Source organism: Trichechus manatus, unplaced genomic scaffold (assembly GCF_000243295.1).
Source record: "Trichechus manatus latirostris isolate Lorelei unplaced genomic scaffold, TriManLat1.0 scaffold00044, whole genome shotgun sequence".
In the NCBI taxonomy this organism is placed as follows: domain Eukaryota; kingdom Metazoa; phylum Chordata; class Mammalia; order Sirenia; family Trichechidae; genus Trichechus; species Trichechus manatus.
In genome coordinates, this window is record NW_004443980.1 from 6144176 (window position 1) to 6163381 (window position 19206).

At 39.4% G+C, this 19206-nt stretch overlaps 1 protein-coding gene across 2 annotated transcripts in view; it reads left to right on the plus strand.

Annotated features, from left to right (window-relative positions):
- The first annotated feature begins 353 nt into the window (after positions 1-353).
- Positions 354-19206, plus strand: part of SUCLA2 (succinate-CoA ligase ADP-forming subunit beta) — a 51900-nt gene continuing 33047 nt past the window's right edge. The window contains exons 1-5 of one of the 2 annotated variants that reach the window (XM_023731576.1): positions 372-443; positions 2108-2142; positions 5608-5788; positions 17085-17184; positions 17373-17535. In XM_023731576.1, coding sequence (XP_023587344.1) covers positions 5698-5788; positions 17085-17184; positions 17373-17535 — 354 coding nt within the window. In that variant the 5' untranslated portion in view covers positions 372-443; positions 2108-2142; positions 5608-5697. Of the gene's footprint in view, positions 444-2107; positions 2143-5607; positions 5789-17084; positions 17185-17372; positions 17536-19206 lie in introns of both variants that reach the window. The other variant, XM_004376584.3, reaches the window with a different exon arrangement.

Consider the following 19206-nt stretch of genomic DNA (forward strand, 5'->3'; position numbering starts at 1 on the left):
TTAGGTCTTGAATGAGGATCAAAGAAGTTGACACAGGTGGCAGCGCTGTCGTCTTTCCATTACATTTCGGTAGGAGGTGTTCAAGTTGCTTTCTGTCCGCAGGTAGGACATTGAGGCTGGGGTGCTCTATTCCAAAGATCCAAGTTTGTTTTCTGCCGGCCAAGCCCAGTTTCGCGTCAGCTGGACAGTTCCTGCTTTTGCCCCGGAGTCCGGCAACGGCTGAGTTAACCAAAGGCCCCGCCCCGGATGGGACGGGCCAGGGGTGGGGAGCGCGTCTGGAGCTGCCTTGCCGCCGGCCGTCCCGCCTCCCTGCGCCTGCGTGCAGCGCGGAGGGGACGGGGTCGGACTCAGAAATGGCGGCCTGCATGTTCTACGGCCGGCAGTTTGCTGCCGCCGCCCTTAGGAGCCATGGGTCCCGGACGGCGCTGCAGGCAGCCGCCCAGGTATTGCGGCCCAACCCGCTCTCTCCTCGAGAGTCGGCAGGAGAAAGGGCTAGGTGGGAGAGCTGGTGCTTGTGGGCGAGGTGTGAGGGGACCCTAGCCCCGGTTGGCGGTCACTTCTCTTGCGGTGACATTTCCCGGGTGCCCAGCCGGGACTGCGGGCGACTTGCCCGGCGTGCTGGCCACCAGGAGCGAGCAGGCCTATGTTTACGCTGCTCCTCTCTGGTCCTCCGTCGGCCGGGGGCTCCTGAGACTCGGCCGCGGCTCCCCGCTCAGTTTCCGAGCGGGCGGCGGGGAGCCGGGTGGGCTCTGAGTGGAGACTGAGGGCTAGGGCAGTCTCTGCTGCCATTTCTGCGTCCGGCGCCTTGGGCCGAGGCTTCCGTGGCCCCTCTTTGGGGAGGGGGAAATGCCCTTCACACGTACTTTGGTGTCTACTGGGAGCTGTCATAGATGAGAGTGAATTCCGAGGACCAGCAGTGCTTGCTGACTTGCCTTTTCTCGGGCCAGGCAGGGAAATTGTTCTCCTCTCCCAAATAGTTGTGAACTGCTTTTTAAGAGTGGTAATATGATGCTTTCTAGCATATTAAGTGGGGAAGAAAGTTTTCAGGCCGACCATAGAGAAATAGCTACACTTTTTTTTTTTTTTTGGCTAAGCACTTTAATCTTATTTAGATTTTTCAGCAACACTGTAAGGGAGTCATTAACACTCATCATTGATGAAGAAACTGTGGCTGATTTGGGTTAGATCACGTAAAGTGAAAGCTGAGGTTTAATCCAGAACTGTCTGGCTGCAGTGCCCGTGTCTGCTCTACAATTTCTTCAGTAACTGTACAAATTGGCCTGTTCTTCCCAACGTTGACCCCAAGAAACTCGTGGAAGGGTGTCAGTCAGAAGTCAATCCCAGAGTTTTAGGTTATGTTTTGAACTAACTTCCCAGACGTGCCATTTATGAATTGATTCAGACCTTTTTTTTTTTGGTCCTCTCTTAAAGCTATTCTTGTTTTCAGCTTAGAGGTAATGAGTTCTGTGAGTTTGCTTCTAAGATGAGAAATGATTTTTTTTTTTTGCCTTGAACTTCCTTCCTTTAAAGTGTGCTGTCTTAGTTTTTCAGAAAGGAGGATTTGGTGAACAAATTTGTTTTCATCATACTCTTTATTCTTTTGGAAACTATTAAAATCCTTTGTTTTTCCATCTGGAAATGCCTAATATATTGAGTTAATCTTTATAAAAGCTTCTCTCCCATGAAGTAATACAGCTTTAGAGTTTGGAACAACTTTCTAGTCTCTTTGGGGCCCTGTTGGCGCAGTGGTTAATAGCTCGGCTGCTGACCACGAGGTTGGCAGTTCGAATCTGCGTGCTGCTCCTTGGAAACCCAGTGGGGCAGTTACTACTCTGTGCCATAGCGTCACTGTGAGTCGGAATCGACTCCTCCGCCACGCGTTTTCTAATTTCTTACTTTTGTAGATGAGGACACAGCAGAGTCTTAGGAAACTTCTTCATGGTCACAAATGGAGTTTAGCAAATTCTCTTCAACATTTAGTTGGGTTCTCTGTCCCTCTTCTGATTTCTCTATATCTTTTCCTGCGGTGTATCTTCGATGAAGACAGTTCAGGTTACAAGCAGATTAAATAAAGGGATTTCTTTTTTTTTTTTTTGTGGTTGAGGAGCACAGTCCCCAGTAACAACATTTTTCCACTTTTGAGTAAGTATTATTTAAACTAGCGTGATGATTGGGTGGTGGTGTGGGGATTTAGCAAGCAATAGGTGGCCTTTTGGCAATAGGAATCTTCTAAGGGGTAATATCAACAAAGATAAATATTGTAATTGTGGGAATCCTGTGATTGTGCAGGAGTCAGTATTACCAGCATAATTCAAAGCTTTGAAGTTACGTCTTCTGGTGGTACAAGGAAAGGATTATCAAAATACTTCAGGTATTAAAAAGCCTTTAAATTGTCATCAAAGCCATGAGCAATACCTTATGAGTACTAATTCTTTATAAATACAGGTTTTGAGAGAAACCATAAAAATCTTTTTATAATTTGTGTTATGATTTACCCTCAACTTTTATTTATTAAAATTTCAGGCAGGTAGAGTTGTTGCAGTAGTACACCTAACACCTGTATTGTCTTCACCTACATTTGTTGACATTTTGCACATTTGCTTGATCTTTAAAAAGTTTTTTGTGTGTGCTAGTGCATGCATGAACACGTATGTGTGTGTATAAAATTGCACACATTTATTTTTTGCTGAACCATTTGGGAATAAGTTGCGGGTATTCTGACACTTCACCCCAAGATATTTCATCATATATCTCTTTACAATAAGGACATTCTCCTAAATAGTCACAATTATGATTATCACACTTAGGAAATTTAACATCGATGTAATACTGTTATCTAGTATATACTTTAGATTCAGATTTTCTGAGTTGTCCCAAAAGTATCCTTTAGAGCTGTTAGACTTTTTTTAAAAAAAATCCGATATCGGGCCTCTGGTACCTTTTCTGATTGATCCAGCTGGGTAGATGCCACCTAGTGTGTGATTCTAAGATTGCTCTTATATATATCTTAGTTGTTTATTTACATATCTGTGAACTCTGTGGCCAGGACCAAGTCTGTCTTAATCGTTTTTTGCCCCCTAGCACCTAGCACCTATTATATAGGCACTCACAAAATGTTTGCGTGAATAACTGTTTTTGACAGGCTTGTGCTAGATATTGCATACCTCCCCTTATTTAATTTTTATTTTGAGGTATTATTCATATACAGTAAAGTGTAATCAAGTGGTTACTTAGATTAATTTTCATGTATGTGTACACTGAGTAGCTGCCATCCACATCAAGATACATTTCCAGCCCTTGGAAGTCTCCCCTGTACCTCTCCCTGTCAGTGCTCCTCCACAGAAGGTTACCACTAATTCTGACTTCTGTCACCATAGGCTAATTTTAACTGTTTTGAAATATGTAAAAAGGGATTATATATTATGAACGCTTGTGTTTGGCTTCTTTTGCTCAATGGTATGTTTGTACGATTCATCTACTGTCTGTAGCAGTAGTTCTTGTATTATTGCTTTCTTGTTAGCTGCTTTTGAGTTGGAGCCCAACTCATGGTGACCACATGCACAACAGAATGAAATGCTGCCTGGTCCTGAGCCATCCCCATAACTGGTTGGGAATTGGACTGGTATGATCCATAGGGTCTTCATTGGTTGATTTTCAGAAGTAGACCACCAGGGCTTTTTTTCTCGTCCATCTTAGTCTGGAAGCTCTCGTGAAACCTGTTCAGCATTATAGCAACATGCAAACCTCCACTGACAGGTGGTGGCTGCACATGAAGTGCATTGGCAGGAATCAAACCTGGGTCTCCTGCATGGAAAGTAAGAATTCTACCACTGAATGACCGATACACCCGGGTGGTGTACATAGTTAATTCACTTAACTGCTAACCAAAAGCTTGGAGGTTCAAGTCCACCCAAAAGTGCCTTGGAAGAAAGGCATGATGATCTACTTCCAAAAGATCAGCCATTGAAAACCCTATGGAACACAGTTCTACTGTGATACACAGGAGGTCACCATGATTTGGAGTTGACTAGACGGCAACTGATACTGGGCCTTTATGTCTCTCTCCCACGCCTCATCAACTAGTCATTGAACACAGGCTGCTGATGGGAAGAGGGCGTGACTTTGGGCAAGGAGGCTTCAATGAATGGATTCAGCCGAGTGCTGTCAGCAACAAACACTCCTTTGTGCCGGAAGCTGGCAAGCATACCACAGTGTCCTCTACTGATGATGCAAGGGTTTTGAGTCTTGAGTGAATGGAAGAGTACTGGTACCAGATCATTCAGTTAGCACATATTTAGTGCTAGACAATTGGGTAGGTGCTGGAGGAATTATAGAAGGAAATTGGGAAGGCTTTTTGGTTTGGTGGAAAAGGGGATGGATTTTGGCCCTGCTGAATTTGACACTGAGGTAGAAATGTCCTGTAGGTGTTGGAGATGTGGTAACCTGAACCCATTGTGACCCTATAGGACAGGGTAGAACTGCTCCAAAAGGGTTTCCAAGGCTGTAATCTTTATGGAAGCATACTGCCACAGCTTTCTTCCGCAGAGTGACTGGTGGGTTCCAACTGCTGACCTTTTGGTTAGCAGCCGAGTGTTTAACCACTGCACCCCCAGGGTTCCTGTGGAGATACGGTAGTAAAACTCAAACGAAAGATAAGGACTAGAGATGATGAAGAAGTAGTTAAAAACTACAAGAATAATGTTTGATATTTAGCTGGTAGGTTAGCATTTAGTTTTATGTTATAATTCAGGTACTCTTAATATTGTATTTTGATGGTTTAATATAACAGTTTTGTTACAATTGTGAACAGCCACGTACTCTATATAAAAGTATTTTTTAATTTTATTTTATTGTTATGCTTTAAGTGAAAGTTTACAATTCAAGTTAGTCTCTCATACAAAAATTTATACATACATTGTTATGTGACCCAGATTGCTCTCCCTATACTGTGACAGCACATTCCTCCTTTCCACCCCTGATTTCCTGGGTCCATTCAACCAGTTCCTGACCCTCTCTGCCTTCTCATCTCACCTCTGGACAGGAGCTGCGCATTTAGTCTCATGAATCTACTTGAGCTAAGAAGCACACTCTTCACGAGTATCATTTTATGTCCCATAGTCCAGTCTAATCTTTGAGTGAAGAGTTGGCCTAGGGAATGATTTTAGTGCTGGGTTGACAGAGAGTCCGGGGGCCATGCTTTCTGGGATTCCTCCAGTCTCAGACCGTTAAGGCTGGTGTTTTTACTAGAATTTGAGTTCTGTACCCCACTTTTCTCCTGCTCTATCAGGGACTCTGTTGTGTTCTCTGTCAGGGTGGTCTTTGGTGGTACCTGGGCACCATCTAGTTTTTCTGGCCTCAGGCTTTTGCAGTCTCTAGTTTACTTGGCCCGTTCTGTCTCTTGGGCTGATGCTTTCCTTGTGACTTTGGTGTTCTTTATTCTCCTTTACTCCAGGTAGGTTGGGACCAACTGATGCATCTTAGATGGCCACTTGCTAGCTTTTAAGACCCAGATGCCATTCACCAATAAACAAAGTATTTTAAGAAGATGTTTTTAACAAGATTAACTGCCAAATCACTGTGATATAAATATGTCCTCAATTTCCCCAGGGTCTGGGAAGTTCTGGATTGTTTAACAACGTTGGGCTCCAAGTACAGCAGCAGCAGCAAAGGAATCTCGCACTACATGAATACCTGAGCATGGAATTGTTGCAGGAAGCTGGTGTCTCCATTCCCAAAGGACACGTGGCAAAGTCACCAGACGAAGCTTTTGCAATTGCCAAAAAATTAGGTACGAAATTAAGAAAAATTTATGCTACCTTGACATGGGAACTTTGATAAGATATGAGCTTTACTTTTTGTTTAATGATAATTTTTAGCTTTTATTTTATTATTTAAAAGCAAATTTTATTTACTAAAAAGGTAGAACTTTGTGACTGTTGAAATTCTAAAATTATTATGAGATAGTGGTTAGTTAACTCACAAGTCATTTATATTGGCATTAGGAAGCTGAAGTCCTGTTCTTTGTTGGAGTACATAGTTAAGGGAAAGAAAATTCTACTTACTACTTTGTAGCTTAAAATGATGGAGACTGTGGTGACTATATAGGGAAATGATGAGGGGAAATCTTAGCTGTTTATTGACAGTGCTCAGCTGCTAATCAAAAGGTTAGTGTTTTGAATCTACCAGTGATTCTGTGGGAGAAAGATGTGGGAGTCTGGTTCTGTAAAGATTTACAGCCTTGGAAACCCTGTGGGGCAGTTCTACTCTGTCCTATAGGGTCGGTATGATTCGGAATTGACTGGATGGCAGTGGGTTTGGTTTGGTTTTTAATGACGTAAAAAATACGGGACCAAAAGGAAAAGAAGAAAAAGATTGAATTTTAGAATGTAAGTTCCACGAACGCAGGTTTTCTTTGTCTTCTTTTGTTCACTGATGTATCCCAAAATCCTAGAAGAGTGCCTGACATGTAGGTGGTCAATAAATAGTAGTATTTTTTAAATGAATTAAGTAGTTGTCCATGTTTATTAGTAGCTTTTTTATTGATAACACTTTAATATCTCATTCATTTGCATTATACTAATATCTTATTTAAAAAAATCAATTCTTTAGAAAATATGCTTCAGTTTACATTTTTTAAGAATTTAGTAGGAGAAGATACTAATGAGGTCGTGTAGTAGCTTAGGTATACACTTCATTTTCTTTTAGCAATATTTTAAATCCAACCAGTTTTTGCACAGTTAATTAAATTAGCACTGCTCATCTTTCTTTTATGTACGTTTGATTAATATGATTTTAAATATACTGTAGTGAAAATTTGTTATTAGTTTTTTAAGAAAGATATGAAGCAGTTTAAAAGATATTTAAATATTTTAAATTTTCATCTCAGTTTGTATTTATTTGTTTCTAGAATAGGTTTTTCTTTTAAAAGTGAAGGCGTGTACAAATTCAGGAAATTATTATGTATTATCTGTGCTTTTAAATAAGATGATCATGATTTCCTTGACTTAGAAGTGTGATTTTTTTCATTTGCAATTATTTTTCTCTTAATCAGGAAAAAAATTTTTTATTTAGAAGACGTGTAATAAGGAGTAGGTATGCACTCTGAACTTCAGCCCGTTGTAACACAAGACAGTTTATCTAGAAAGTGTATTCTTGTCAAAGAACACTACAAATGACGATTATAGTATGGGAGTGGGATCAGAAACTAGTGAGGACCTTTAAATCTAGAGGAACAGAAATGCTACTTTTAAAAAGATTGATTTTGTAGCTACTATGAAGACATTAGGTGTTCCTGGGTATTGCAAATAGTTAGTGCTTTTGGCTGCTAACTAAAAGGTTGGAAGTTTGAGTCTCCCCAGAGGTTCCTTGGAAGAGAGTCTAGGCGGTCTACTTCTGAAAAAAAAAAAAAAACAAAACCCAAAAAGCAAAAAACCCTACGGTACACAGTTCTATTCTGACTCACATGGAGTCGCCATGAGTTGGAATCAACTCGACAGCAGTTGGTTGGTCTGGTATGAAGATTTTGAGTACAATTTTATACTTTTCAGTGAGTCATCATTAATATCGTAAGTTATTAATTATGAGATTTAAGGTGTGCTGTGAGGTACCTTAGAAATATACCTGGTTTTATCCATCTAGCTAGCAATTTCCAATGCTGATTTTTGGTTACCTCAGGGTGATTTAAGCTTTTTAGGTTACTGCAGAATTCACAAAATACTAATTTTTGTTTATTAAAAAAAATCTTATCTAGGGCTGTGTTCACCAACCGATATATTAGGGAATGAATGTGTTACAGGTATGCCAAACCATTGATTTCCCTCAGACCTGAGAAGAGAGGCTGACGTAGCATGGAGCCTGGGTCCACTGAGACCTACAGCTGGTTGACTCGCCTCTGAAATAGCCCCAAATATTTTTCCCAGTATTCTATACAGTCTGTCATTTTTTTCTGTGTGTCATGATGTGAAAAAAGTGGGGAAGCACTGTTTTGGAGGCAAATTTTACCTGTCGTGAGTAGATGAGATTAGAAATGGAGGCATGGTTAGAAAAAACAGAATTCTGATATTTTTAACTACATGTGAAGCATATGGGAGTCCACAAAATGAAGGTTGGTGAGCTTGATGATCACCAGGAAGTTTCTAGAATGATTTATGAAAGAGATGGTTGGTAAGCACAGAGAAATGAAGTAGTTCTATTTTGGTGTCAGTTCTGAGAGCACATTACTATCTCTTTCTTATAATACTAGATCAGGGAAATACGATTTCAGTAAGGAATTTGGTAGAATTTCTTGTAACTTTTGTAGAAATGTAGTTTGGATTCTGGTATAATTAAGGTAGACTCTCTAGTTGGATAAATATATACACATGGTGCTGAGTAATGAATATCGGCTTGGAGAGAGATTTCTAAATGGAGTACAATGGGACTTTGTCTTGACATTTCTTCTTTTCAATGTTTTGTTAATTAAATGACTATATAGGAGGGATGCTTAAAACATTTGTGAATGACTAAAGCTTGGAGGGATAGTGAATATATTTTAAATACTAGCTTGGGATGGGAAAAAGATCTTGTCTGACTAGAACAAGGGATAAATCTAATAAGATTGTAAACTCTATGAGGGCAGGCCATGTCTCCTTTACTCATTGTTATATCTACAGCTCCTGCATAGTATCTGGTATATTGCAGTATCTGTCGAATGAATTAATGGAATTAACAGAACATATGTTTCAATCAGTTGTCCTCAGGCTTATCTTTCAGTCCTCCTCTTCTTGATAGTTGATGGGACAGTATGTCATTATTGTTATTTTTATCGTTACCATTATTTGACTTTTCCTGGGTTATGAAGGGCTGTTTAGAAAGAACTTGTGAAGACATATCATCTCTGCCCTAAGAAAGGAAGTTGACACTTTGAGGGAAGAGCCTTAGTCTTGTAAAATGTTTTTGAAAAACAGAGCTTCATTGTTATCACTTAATAGCTCAGTATATTAAATTCCCAAGGAGCCCTGGTGGTATAACAGTTAAGCGTGTGGCTGCTAACTGAAAGGTTGGCAGTTTGAACCCTCCCAGCAGCTCCACCAGAGAAAGACCCAGTGATCTGCTCCCATAAAGATTACAGCCTAGAAGACACTATGGGGCAGCTCTGCTCTGTCCCATGGGGTTGCTATTAGTAGAGATTGACTTGATGGCACCCAACAACATTACGTTCTCAGTTTAATCAATAGGACTGTTGACTTTAGCCCAGTAAAGCACTGGTTTAACTGTTGACTATTTTTATACTACATTTACACTGTTTGGATTATAGTTATCTTCTTTGGGTATAAATTAATATTTCTAAAGTACTGGCAAATGGATTTCAGTTTGGAGTTGCAGACTCAAATTTTTACTGGAATTTGTTAGGTAACCAGAAACAGGTAGGGGCTTCCTCCTTTTAGGTTGGGCAGTTAAATCTCTAATTTGTCATAGTCCTTGGGGCTACCTGTTGTCTTCTCACCAAGAAAATAACTGTTGGTTTTAAGAAAGAAAAATCTCATAAATTTTCTCTAGTCTTCATCTTAAATTAGTTGTTATACTTGGGAATGGTGGTGACCGTGGAAAATTGAAATGGGTCTGCCTTGTCTAAACAAGGCACTCCTGTTCATCGGCTATAGTTGCAAGACTGTTAGACTCAGTATTTCCAGTTCTGAGTTTTTTTCAAGAGCAGCAGAAAGTCTAGATTTATAAGAATTCTATTTTTAAATGTTCCTTTATTCAACATTCAGCAAAATACTATGTTATAAGAACTCTCCTAGGAGCTTGGAAACATCAATGAATACAGGAATTTGGCCATCCTGGAACCTGTATTCTAGGGGAGAGGAAAACAAGGAATGATAAACATGAGGAAATTATATATTATGTTAGCTCATGATGAATTCTATGGTAAAAAAGTAGAGCAGGGAAGGGGGGTTGGTTGCAGGTGGGCTGGTTGTAGTACGTATTAAGTATGTGATTGTCTAAGTCATCTAGCAGTGCTGCTATAACAGAAATACCACAGGTGGATGGCTTTAACAAACAGAAATTTATTCTGTCACAGTCTAGTAGGTTAGAAGTCCAAATTCAGGGTGCCAGCTCCAGGACAAGGCTGTCTCTCTGTCGGCTCTTGGGCAAGGTCCTTGTCAACAGTCTCCCCTTGGTCTAGGAGCTTCTCCACATGGGAACCCCAGGTCCAAAAGATGTGCTCTGCTCCTGGAGCTGCCTTCGTGGTAGTATGAGGTCCCCCTGTCTCTCTGTTTGATTCTGTGTTTTATATCTCAAAAGAGATTGACTCAAGATACAACCTAATCTTGTAGATTGAGTCCTGCCTCATTAACATAACTGCCTCTAATCCTGCCTCATTAACATCATAGAGGTAGAATATACAACAGGTAGAAAAATCACATCAGATGACAAATTGGTGAACAAGCACACAATACTGGGAATCATGGCCTAGCCAAATTGACACACATTGTTGGGGGACACAATTCAGTCCATAACAGTGATCCAGGTAAGCCCATGGACACTGTGAGAAAAACTTGGAGTGAGGCTTTCCCAAATGCACACCTGGGAGAAAAGTATTCCAGGCAGAAGGAGGTTTAGCACAAAGGTCTGAAGGCAGGAGTGTGCCAAGGAATGGTGAGGGGAGTAGTGTACTAAAGTGGAGTGAGCCGTGAGCCGGAGCATAGGAAGTTAAAAGGGCAAAGGTGTTGGGATTGTTGTAGGCCATCGTAAGCTCTTACTCTGAGCGAAATGTGCATTCAGTGCAGGCTTTTAAGTAGAGGGGTGACATGCTCACTTTGGCTGCTGCTTTGACAATATTCTGTTGGGGTGAAGGGTTACCTAGGTAAGAGATAATGGTGGCTGGCACCTGGGTCCAAACTGGAGGTGATGAGGGGTGCTCAGATTCTGGATAAGTTTTGAGGATAGAACCAGTTATGATTTCCTGACTGATTGGATGTGGGGTGTGAGAAAGAGGTTTTTTTTAAACACTACCTTGACTAACAGGGCCATCTTCTAGTTGAAGCGGTCCACATTTCTGATGTAGTCTCATTTATGTCATTAATTTTTTAAAACATTTATTTATAATAAATTGTTTATGTGTAAACTTTAGGCCCTTTCTTATTTGTTTGATCACAAACTGCGTTTGTTACCTCATTGAATTGGTTTGTTCCATTGATTGGGTAGGTGGGAGTCCTCGTTCTTTCTTCTTGGTATGTGCATTTGGGGATGACTTTTTCCCCAAAGTAGAGTATCCCTCTTCAGTCTGTTCAAGTGTATATTTATAGAGTAGTTGTCACATCCCAGAGACGGCTTTGTGCTAGGGATTTAATGGATTAGAGAAGGCCTTTAATCCTGACCTCAAGGGTTATTTTGCTGTAACGTAATATAGGTGCTACACTGTCAATATGGGCAAAGCGCTCAGAGCCAGAATGAGGGGGCTCTGATGTTCTGCCTCTCTGGAGAGTCAGAGAAAGCCTCTCCAAGGAGTGGTGCCCTGGGTCATGAATGAGGAGTAATACTGATGCTAAAAAGTTATTTTCCTAGTTTTCTACAACAAATTAGAAAGGAGGGAAAAACAGATGGTGGTCAGCCTATCCATTAAAACCAAAAAAGGCAAACCCATTGCGATCGAATGGATTCGGACTCAAAGTGACCCTATAAGACAGAGAAGATCTGCCCGATAGGGTTTCCAAGGCTGTAAATCTTTATGGAAGCAGACTGCCATGTCTTTTTCCCGCTCAGTGGCTGGTTGGGTTAGCCCTACCTATTAAAGAAGAATAATTCAGACAATTTAAAAAAATAGGCATAAGACTTATAATGTTGTGGAATCTTTTGGTAAATATACCTTAATAATTCATATAGTACTCCTCATAAGAGTACAGTGTAATTTATATTAACAGAGTTTTCTGTTAGTGGGACAATATAAATTGGTATCAATAGTGAAATTTCCCCTTAAATTATTGTATATTTCTGCTCACAGTAGCACTTAGAATTCAGATTTTCACAGGATAGCAAGTTTGGGAATAGAGGGTGGAAATATTTCAGAAGACATTTGAGTTTCAGTTTTGCATTTTTTAATACCTCTGAAAGTACAGGCATTCCCCGGTTTCCGTTATGTAAATTTGCCCTCACTTTAAAATAATTGAACCAACCTCTGCTCCCGACAAGTTCTTCATTGCAATCACCTTTACTTGCTGCAGGTAGAGCTTTTTTTTTTCTGGTACCAAATTACTTCATTTGAAGGAATGGTACAAATGAAAGAACTTAAGTGGATATTTTAGTACAGTTTACAGAAAAGGTGAAGGTAAACCCAACATGCATGCGCTGTCCTGGTGACCACGGAAATCACCCCTGTGGCTGTGGGGCAGCAGGCTAAAGCTTAGCTCTCTCCATCACTGTCTTCCAGGGTGTGTTTGTCGAAGAGGTACTCTGCCAGGCCAGGTTCCCGGGGCCTCCATCTTGCACAAGTTGGTTATGTAGTCACCCAATTCCTTGATGGATTTCACCTGCTCATTTAGGTAGTGCGTCTCAGTGAAGTCACACAAGTAGGGGGGTCAGCCTTTTTTTTTGTTTTTTAATTGTACTTCAGGTGAAGGTTTACAGAAGAAATAGTCTCTCACCAAACAGCAGTACACATATTGCCCCATGACATTGGTCAACAAACCCACGACACGTCAACCCTCTCCCTTCTCAACCTTTTTTATTTATTTATTTTTTGGTGAAAATATACATAGCCAAAGATACATCATTTCAAAAATTTCTACAGGCACAGTTCAGTGACATTGACTATGCTCTTCCAGTTGGGCTGCTATTCTCAGTTTAGATGAAGGTTTACAGAACAAAATAACTTCTCATTAAACAGCTAGTATACATGTTGCCCTATGAGAATGGTTGACAACCCCGCTACTCATCAACACTGTCCTTACTCAACCTTGGGTTCCCTATCACCAGCTTTCCTGTCCCCTTCTGCCTTCTAGTCCTTGTCTAGGGGGTCATTCTTGTCAGTGGCCAGTTTGTGTAGTTCCAATAGTGACTGACCGATGCTTTTTTCCAAGTGTAACACACACTCCATTGCATTCAGCCTGCTCTCCCAGTCATCACAGACTGGTTTCTTGATATCCTGAAGGAAGGTTGACCCACCTCATTGGTTCTGCAGCTTCATCAGTTTCTCAGCATGTTCCTTCTCCTTGTAAGATTGGTGAAGAAAAAATAAATATATATATATTATTGTGCTTTAGGTGAAGGTTTACAGAGCAAATTAGTTTCTCTTAAACTGTACACATACTGTTTTGTGACTTTGGTTGCCATCTTCGCGACACGTCAACACTCTCCCCTTCTCAACCTTGGGTTCCCCATTACCAGTTTCCTGTCTCCTCCTGCCTTTTGGTCCTTGCCCCTGGGCTGGTGTGTCTGTTTAGTCTCATTTTGTTTTATGGGCCTGTCTGATCTTTGGCTGAAGGGTAGACCGCAGGAGTGATTTCAGTACTGAGTTAAAAGAGTGTCCAGGGGCGATACTCTCGAGGTTTCTTTAGATTTTGTCAGACCAATAAGCCTGGACTTTTTTTGGTGAGTTAGAATTTTGTTCTACATTTTTCTCCAGCTCTGTCTGAGACCCTCTATTGTGATTCCTGTCAGAGCAGTTAGTGGTGGTAGCTGGGCACTGTCTAGTAGTGCTGGACTCAGTCTGGTGGAGGCTGTGGTATTTTGTTCCATTAGTCCTTTGGACTAATCCTTCTCGTGTGTCTTTGGTTTTCTTGATTCTTCCTTGCTGCAGACGGGGTTCAATCAGTAGACATATCTTAGATGGCTGCTCACAAGCTTTTAAGACCCCAGACATTACTCACTAAAGTAGGATTTAGAACATTTTCTTTTTAAACTATGTTATGCCAGTTGAGCTAGATGTTCCTGGAGACCATGGTCCCCAGCCCTCAGCCCAGTAATTTGGTCCCTATGGGAGTTTGCAGGTGTCTATGAAGCTTCTATGACTTTGCCTTGGTCAAGTTGTGCTGGCTTCCCCAGTATTGTGTACTGTCATACCCTTCACAAAAATTACCGCTTGTCTATTAGCTAGTTAGTGTTTTTTCCCTCACCACCCCTCCCCTCACTTGTAACCATCAAAGATTGTTTCTTTCTGTGTGTAAACCTTTTCATGAGTTTTTATAATAGTGGTTCATACAGTATTTGTCCATTTGTGATTGACTTATTTCACTCAGCATAATGCCCTCCAGATTCATCCATGTTGTGAGATTTTTCGCAGGTTCATCGTCGCATAGTTTTCTGTTGTGTGTACGTACCATAGTTTGTTTATCCATTCATCTGTTGATGGGCATCTAGGTTGTTTCCATCTTTTTGCTATTGTGAATAATGCTGCAGTGAACATGGGTGTGCATATGTCTATTTGTGTGACAGATCTTATTTCTCTAGGATATATTCCTAGGAGTGGGATTGCTAGATCGTATGGTATTTCTATTTCTAGCTTTTTAAGGAGGTGCCGTATCATTTTTCAAAATGGTTGTACCATTTTACATTCCCACCAGCAGGGCATAAGAGTTCCAATCTCCCTGCAGCCTCTCTAGCATTTGCTATTTTCTGTTTTTTTGATTCATGCCAGTAATGTCAGGCTGAGATGGTGTTTCATGGTAGTTTTGATTTGCATTTCTCTAATGGCTAATGATCATGAGCATTTTCTCACGTGTCTATGTCTTCTTTGGTGAAGTGTCTGTTTATATCCTTTGCCCATTTTTTTTTTAATATGCTCATCAAAATACTTTATTAAGTGCAAACTAAAACCATTAAATTCTTAGAAAACACAAGCAGGTACAATGCTGTTAGTCCTAGCTTTCAACAATATATTATTTAATGTAATAACAAAGGTGCAAATAGCAAAAGACAAAATAAATAAATGGGACCTCATAAAAATTAAAAACTTTTATTCATCAAAAGACTTTACCAAAGAAGTGAAAAGATAAGCTACTGGCTGGAAGAATATTTTCAGAAACCATGTATCTGACAAGAATCTAATAACTAAAATATATATAAAACTTTGACAACTTAATAAAAAGACTGATAACCCAATCATAAAATTGGCAAAGGACTTGAATAGTTATTCCACCAAAGAGGCCATTCAGATGGCCATAACACACATGAAAATGTACCTTTGCTCATTTTTTAATTGTATTATTTGTCTTTTTGTTGTAGAGGTGTTGGATTTTCTTGTAGATTTTAGAGATTAGACCTTTGTTGGGTATGTCGTAGCCAAAAATGTTTTCCCAGTCTGTAGATTGTCTTTTTACTCTCTTGGTGAAATTTTTTGATGAGTGTAAGTGTTTAATTTTTAGAAGATCCCAGTTATCTAGCTTATCTTCTGGTGTTTATGTATTGTTAGTTATGGTTTTTATCCTATTTATTGCGTGTATTAGGGCCTGTAGTGTTGACCCTGTTTCTTCTTCCATGATCTTTATAGTTTTTTGTTTTATATTTAGGTCTTTGATCCATTTTGAATTAGTTTTTATTTATGATGTGAGGTGTGGGTCCTGTTTCATATTTTTACAGATAGACCTCCAGTTTTGCCGGCACCATTTGTTAAAAAGACTCTCTTCCCCATTTGAGGGCCTTTGAGCCTTTGTTGAAGATCAGGTGACTGTAGGTGGATGGATTTACATATGCGTTCTCGATTCTGTTCCATTGGTCAATGTGTCTGTTGTTGTACCAGTACCAGGCTGTTTTGACTACCGAAGCTGTATAGTAGGTTCTGAGGTCAGGTAGTGCGAGGCCTTATGCGTTGTTCTTCTGTAATGTTTTACTTATCTGGGGTCTCTTTCCTTTCCATATAAAGTTAATGATTAGTTTTTCCATCTCGTTAAAGGATGTTATTGGTATTTGGATCAGGATGGCATTGTATTTATAGTTTGCTTTGGGTAGAATTGACATTTTTACGATGTCGAGTCTACCTGTCCGTGAGCATGGTATGTTTTTCTATTTTTGTAGCTCTCTTGGTTTCTTGCAGTAATGTTTTGTAGTTTTCTTTGTATAGGTCTTTTACGTTCTGGTTAGATTTATTCCTAGGTTTTTTTTTTTTTTTTTTTAGGGGCTATTTCCTGATTTCCTTTTGGTAGTTCTCTTTATTGGTATATAGGAATCCAACTGATTTTTGTATGGTGACCTTATATCCTGCTACTCTGCTGAATCTTTCTATTAGTTTCGGTAGTTTTCTTGTGGAATCTTCTGTGTTCTCTGCGTATAGTATCGTATCATTTGTGAATAGGGATAGTTTTACTTCTGGGTGAAGAAAATATTTGTCAAAATTCCTCAAAGCCACATCATGGAGGTGGAAGTAGTAAGACACGGACAGGTAGACGTAGGACGCATAGAGCTCCAGGTTAATCTGGTGGTTGATTGCGGCCTCCAAGTCCTGGTTGTAGTTCTGGCTCACCTGCCAGGGGGACACAGTCATCATGGCGGCAGACGAGGAGAGGCAGCGGCACAGCCTTGGGGGCTCCGAGGGTGCTGCTGTAAGGAAGTGGCGGAGGGCTGTCTGGGAGCGGCTGGTTGCAGGGAGGTTGGCAAGCACTGGGTTCCATTGAAGCACTGTTTAAATAGGAGACTTCATCGACTCTGTGAAAAACATCTCACTTACAGCTTTTAAATCATTGAAAAGGCTTCGTGCTTTTTCTTGCCTTGAAGCAAGGCTGAATAAGAACCATAGGCACCTATTGCCACTGACCTACAAATTCCATATAAAGACTTAAAGTCACAGCAACAGATTGCATTTGTAACGTGGGGACTGCCTGTAGTAGAAACTTCAGGTGTTTAAGAAAAGGTTAAATTATTTTCACCATACATTAAAAAACAGTTTAATATGAGTAGCTAATTTTTTTTAAGTTGTGACTCTCTAGATGGTGAGTGTTCTAATCTGCTAGAAAATCTGCATCTATGGAATGCCTCATTTTTTGATATTGTGAACAAATGAGACTTCACTGTATTTAAAAACATCTCTTAGTGTGTATGCTGAATAACAAAATTCTGTGTCTTCCATGCTTCTCCATGCTTCATATCTAATGGAAGTCTTATTCTTCTAGGTTCAAAAGATGTCGTGATAAAGGCACAGGTTTTAGCTGGTGGTAGAGGAAAAGGAACGTTTGAAAGTGGCCTCAAAGGAGGAGTGAAGATAGTTTTCTCGTAAGTCACATTTTTAAAGAAAATTGTCTTTATTAAAGAAAAAGTTTATTGTACAAGATGCCCTTTTCTTTATTATTGGATTGATGAAAACACTGAGATTTAAATATTAGATAAGATTTTGACTATTTTGTGGATTTTTATTTTTCTCCATTGGAGGAGAGGAGTTTGAGTTCTTTTTCTTATTTTAGTCCAGAAGAAGCAAAAGCTGTTTCTTCACAAATGATTGGGAAAAAGTTGTTTACCAAGCAAACTGGAAAAAAGGGCAGAATATGCAATCAAGTATTGGTCTGTGAGCGAAGATATCCCAGGAGAGAATACTACTTTGCAATAACAATGGAAAGGTCATTTCAAGTGAGTAATTGTAGAGACGATAGTATGACATTTAGTATGAATTATTACATTCACTTTCAAGTAGTTGATTATCATTGCTATTTATAAGGGAAAGATCAAAAAAGTATGATCCATAATCTATTTGTATGTATCATGGGCACAATATTTATATCAGTTTTTAAAAACAGTGTGAGTAATTCCATAAAATTTGATATATAATGTCAAAAAAAGCTATAGGCAAAATTCTGCTTTAATAAATTCCATGGGATTTTCAAATTGTTAATTCACTAAGAACAGCTGGAATCATTTCTGCTTCACCTCTAGATGCTAAGACTGGAAAAATAATTTCTAGTATAGTACACTATTCTACCAGAGAGAAAGTCTCTGAATCCACTAAGAGAATGTGTATCGATTGCTTCATCTTTTTCTTTTTCAACCTCCTGGTACTTTTTATAGCGTGAGGTTTGTTTCACTAGATCATTTGGTACTTGGTAAGTTGAAGGGTTACATTCAGTAACAAACAGTGTGTCTCTAAGGAGCATAACCCTAGGTCTGCTCTCCTTTCTTTATAGAACCTAAAATGCTAGCAGTGAACATAAGGAGTCAGGGGCAGAGAAGATTCTTTCACGGATCTGGTGCTTGGAGAGAACATTGAATAATCTTGCTATACTCTGCCATTATCTGGCTCTTTCAGTGTTATTAGGTATTGCGAGATGAACCTGTGTTGTAACTAGGCTTCTATTTTAAAGCAAACTGGGTACGTATTTGGAAGCTCTAGTAAGGATTTGATGTAGAACATTATTAATTGTGTAGAATTTAGAGTAACAAAAATTTTAAGGGTCATGAAAATAGCTTTCTTATATAGAACAGCTTTTTCAAATACAGCCACTTTGTGTATTGTGATTTTCCTATAATCTTCTAGTAATGTTTGAATGGTAAAGTGTCTATTACAACTTTTAATTTTTATAAGAAGGCATTTCTTAAGGTGTAACACTAGATGGTAGTAAAAACCCACACAGAATATAAGATAAAAAACATTGTTCTATTTTTAAGTGATGTCTTTACCTCTGTAAGTTTCTCTGTAGCAGAATTTAGTTTTGTAAGTTATTTTAGAAATACCATGACAGTAACCTTTGATTTTGTTCATGTTTACAGAAATTAAATTTTAAACATTTATGTATTTTTATTACATTTTCTTTTAGTTGACATTAGATATCAACATATGTCATATTTTAGTTATTATGTTTTTACTTTTAATTACAGCCAGAAACAATGTGTTTGTGTGTATATACACTGAACAAATTGAGTAGCTCATCTGGATTGGAGTACATGTAGCAAACTGAATATATATTATTAAAGATATGTTAAAGCATTAAGGGAAAGGATCAAATTTGAGTTCATTTAAAGAAGTTAAATTTTCAGAGAAGTATTTGAATATCTTTAAGGGAAAAACGGGCCCTGGTGGCGCAATGGTTAATAGCTTGGCTGCTAACCAGAAGGTCAGTAGTTCGAATCCACCAGCCATTCTTTGGAAACCCAATGGGGCAGTTCTCTTCTATCCTGTGGGGTTGCTATGAGTCAGAATCAACTCAGTGGCAACGGGTTTGGTTTTCTTGGTTTAAGGGAAAAATGTTTTTATTTTAATCGCAAAGTAATACATAGTTGTAATAATTCATACTAAAAATATTATAG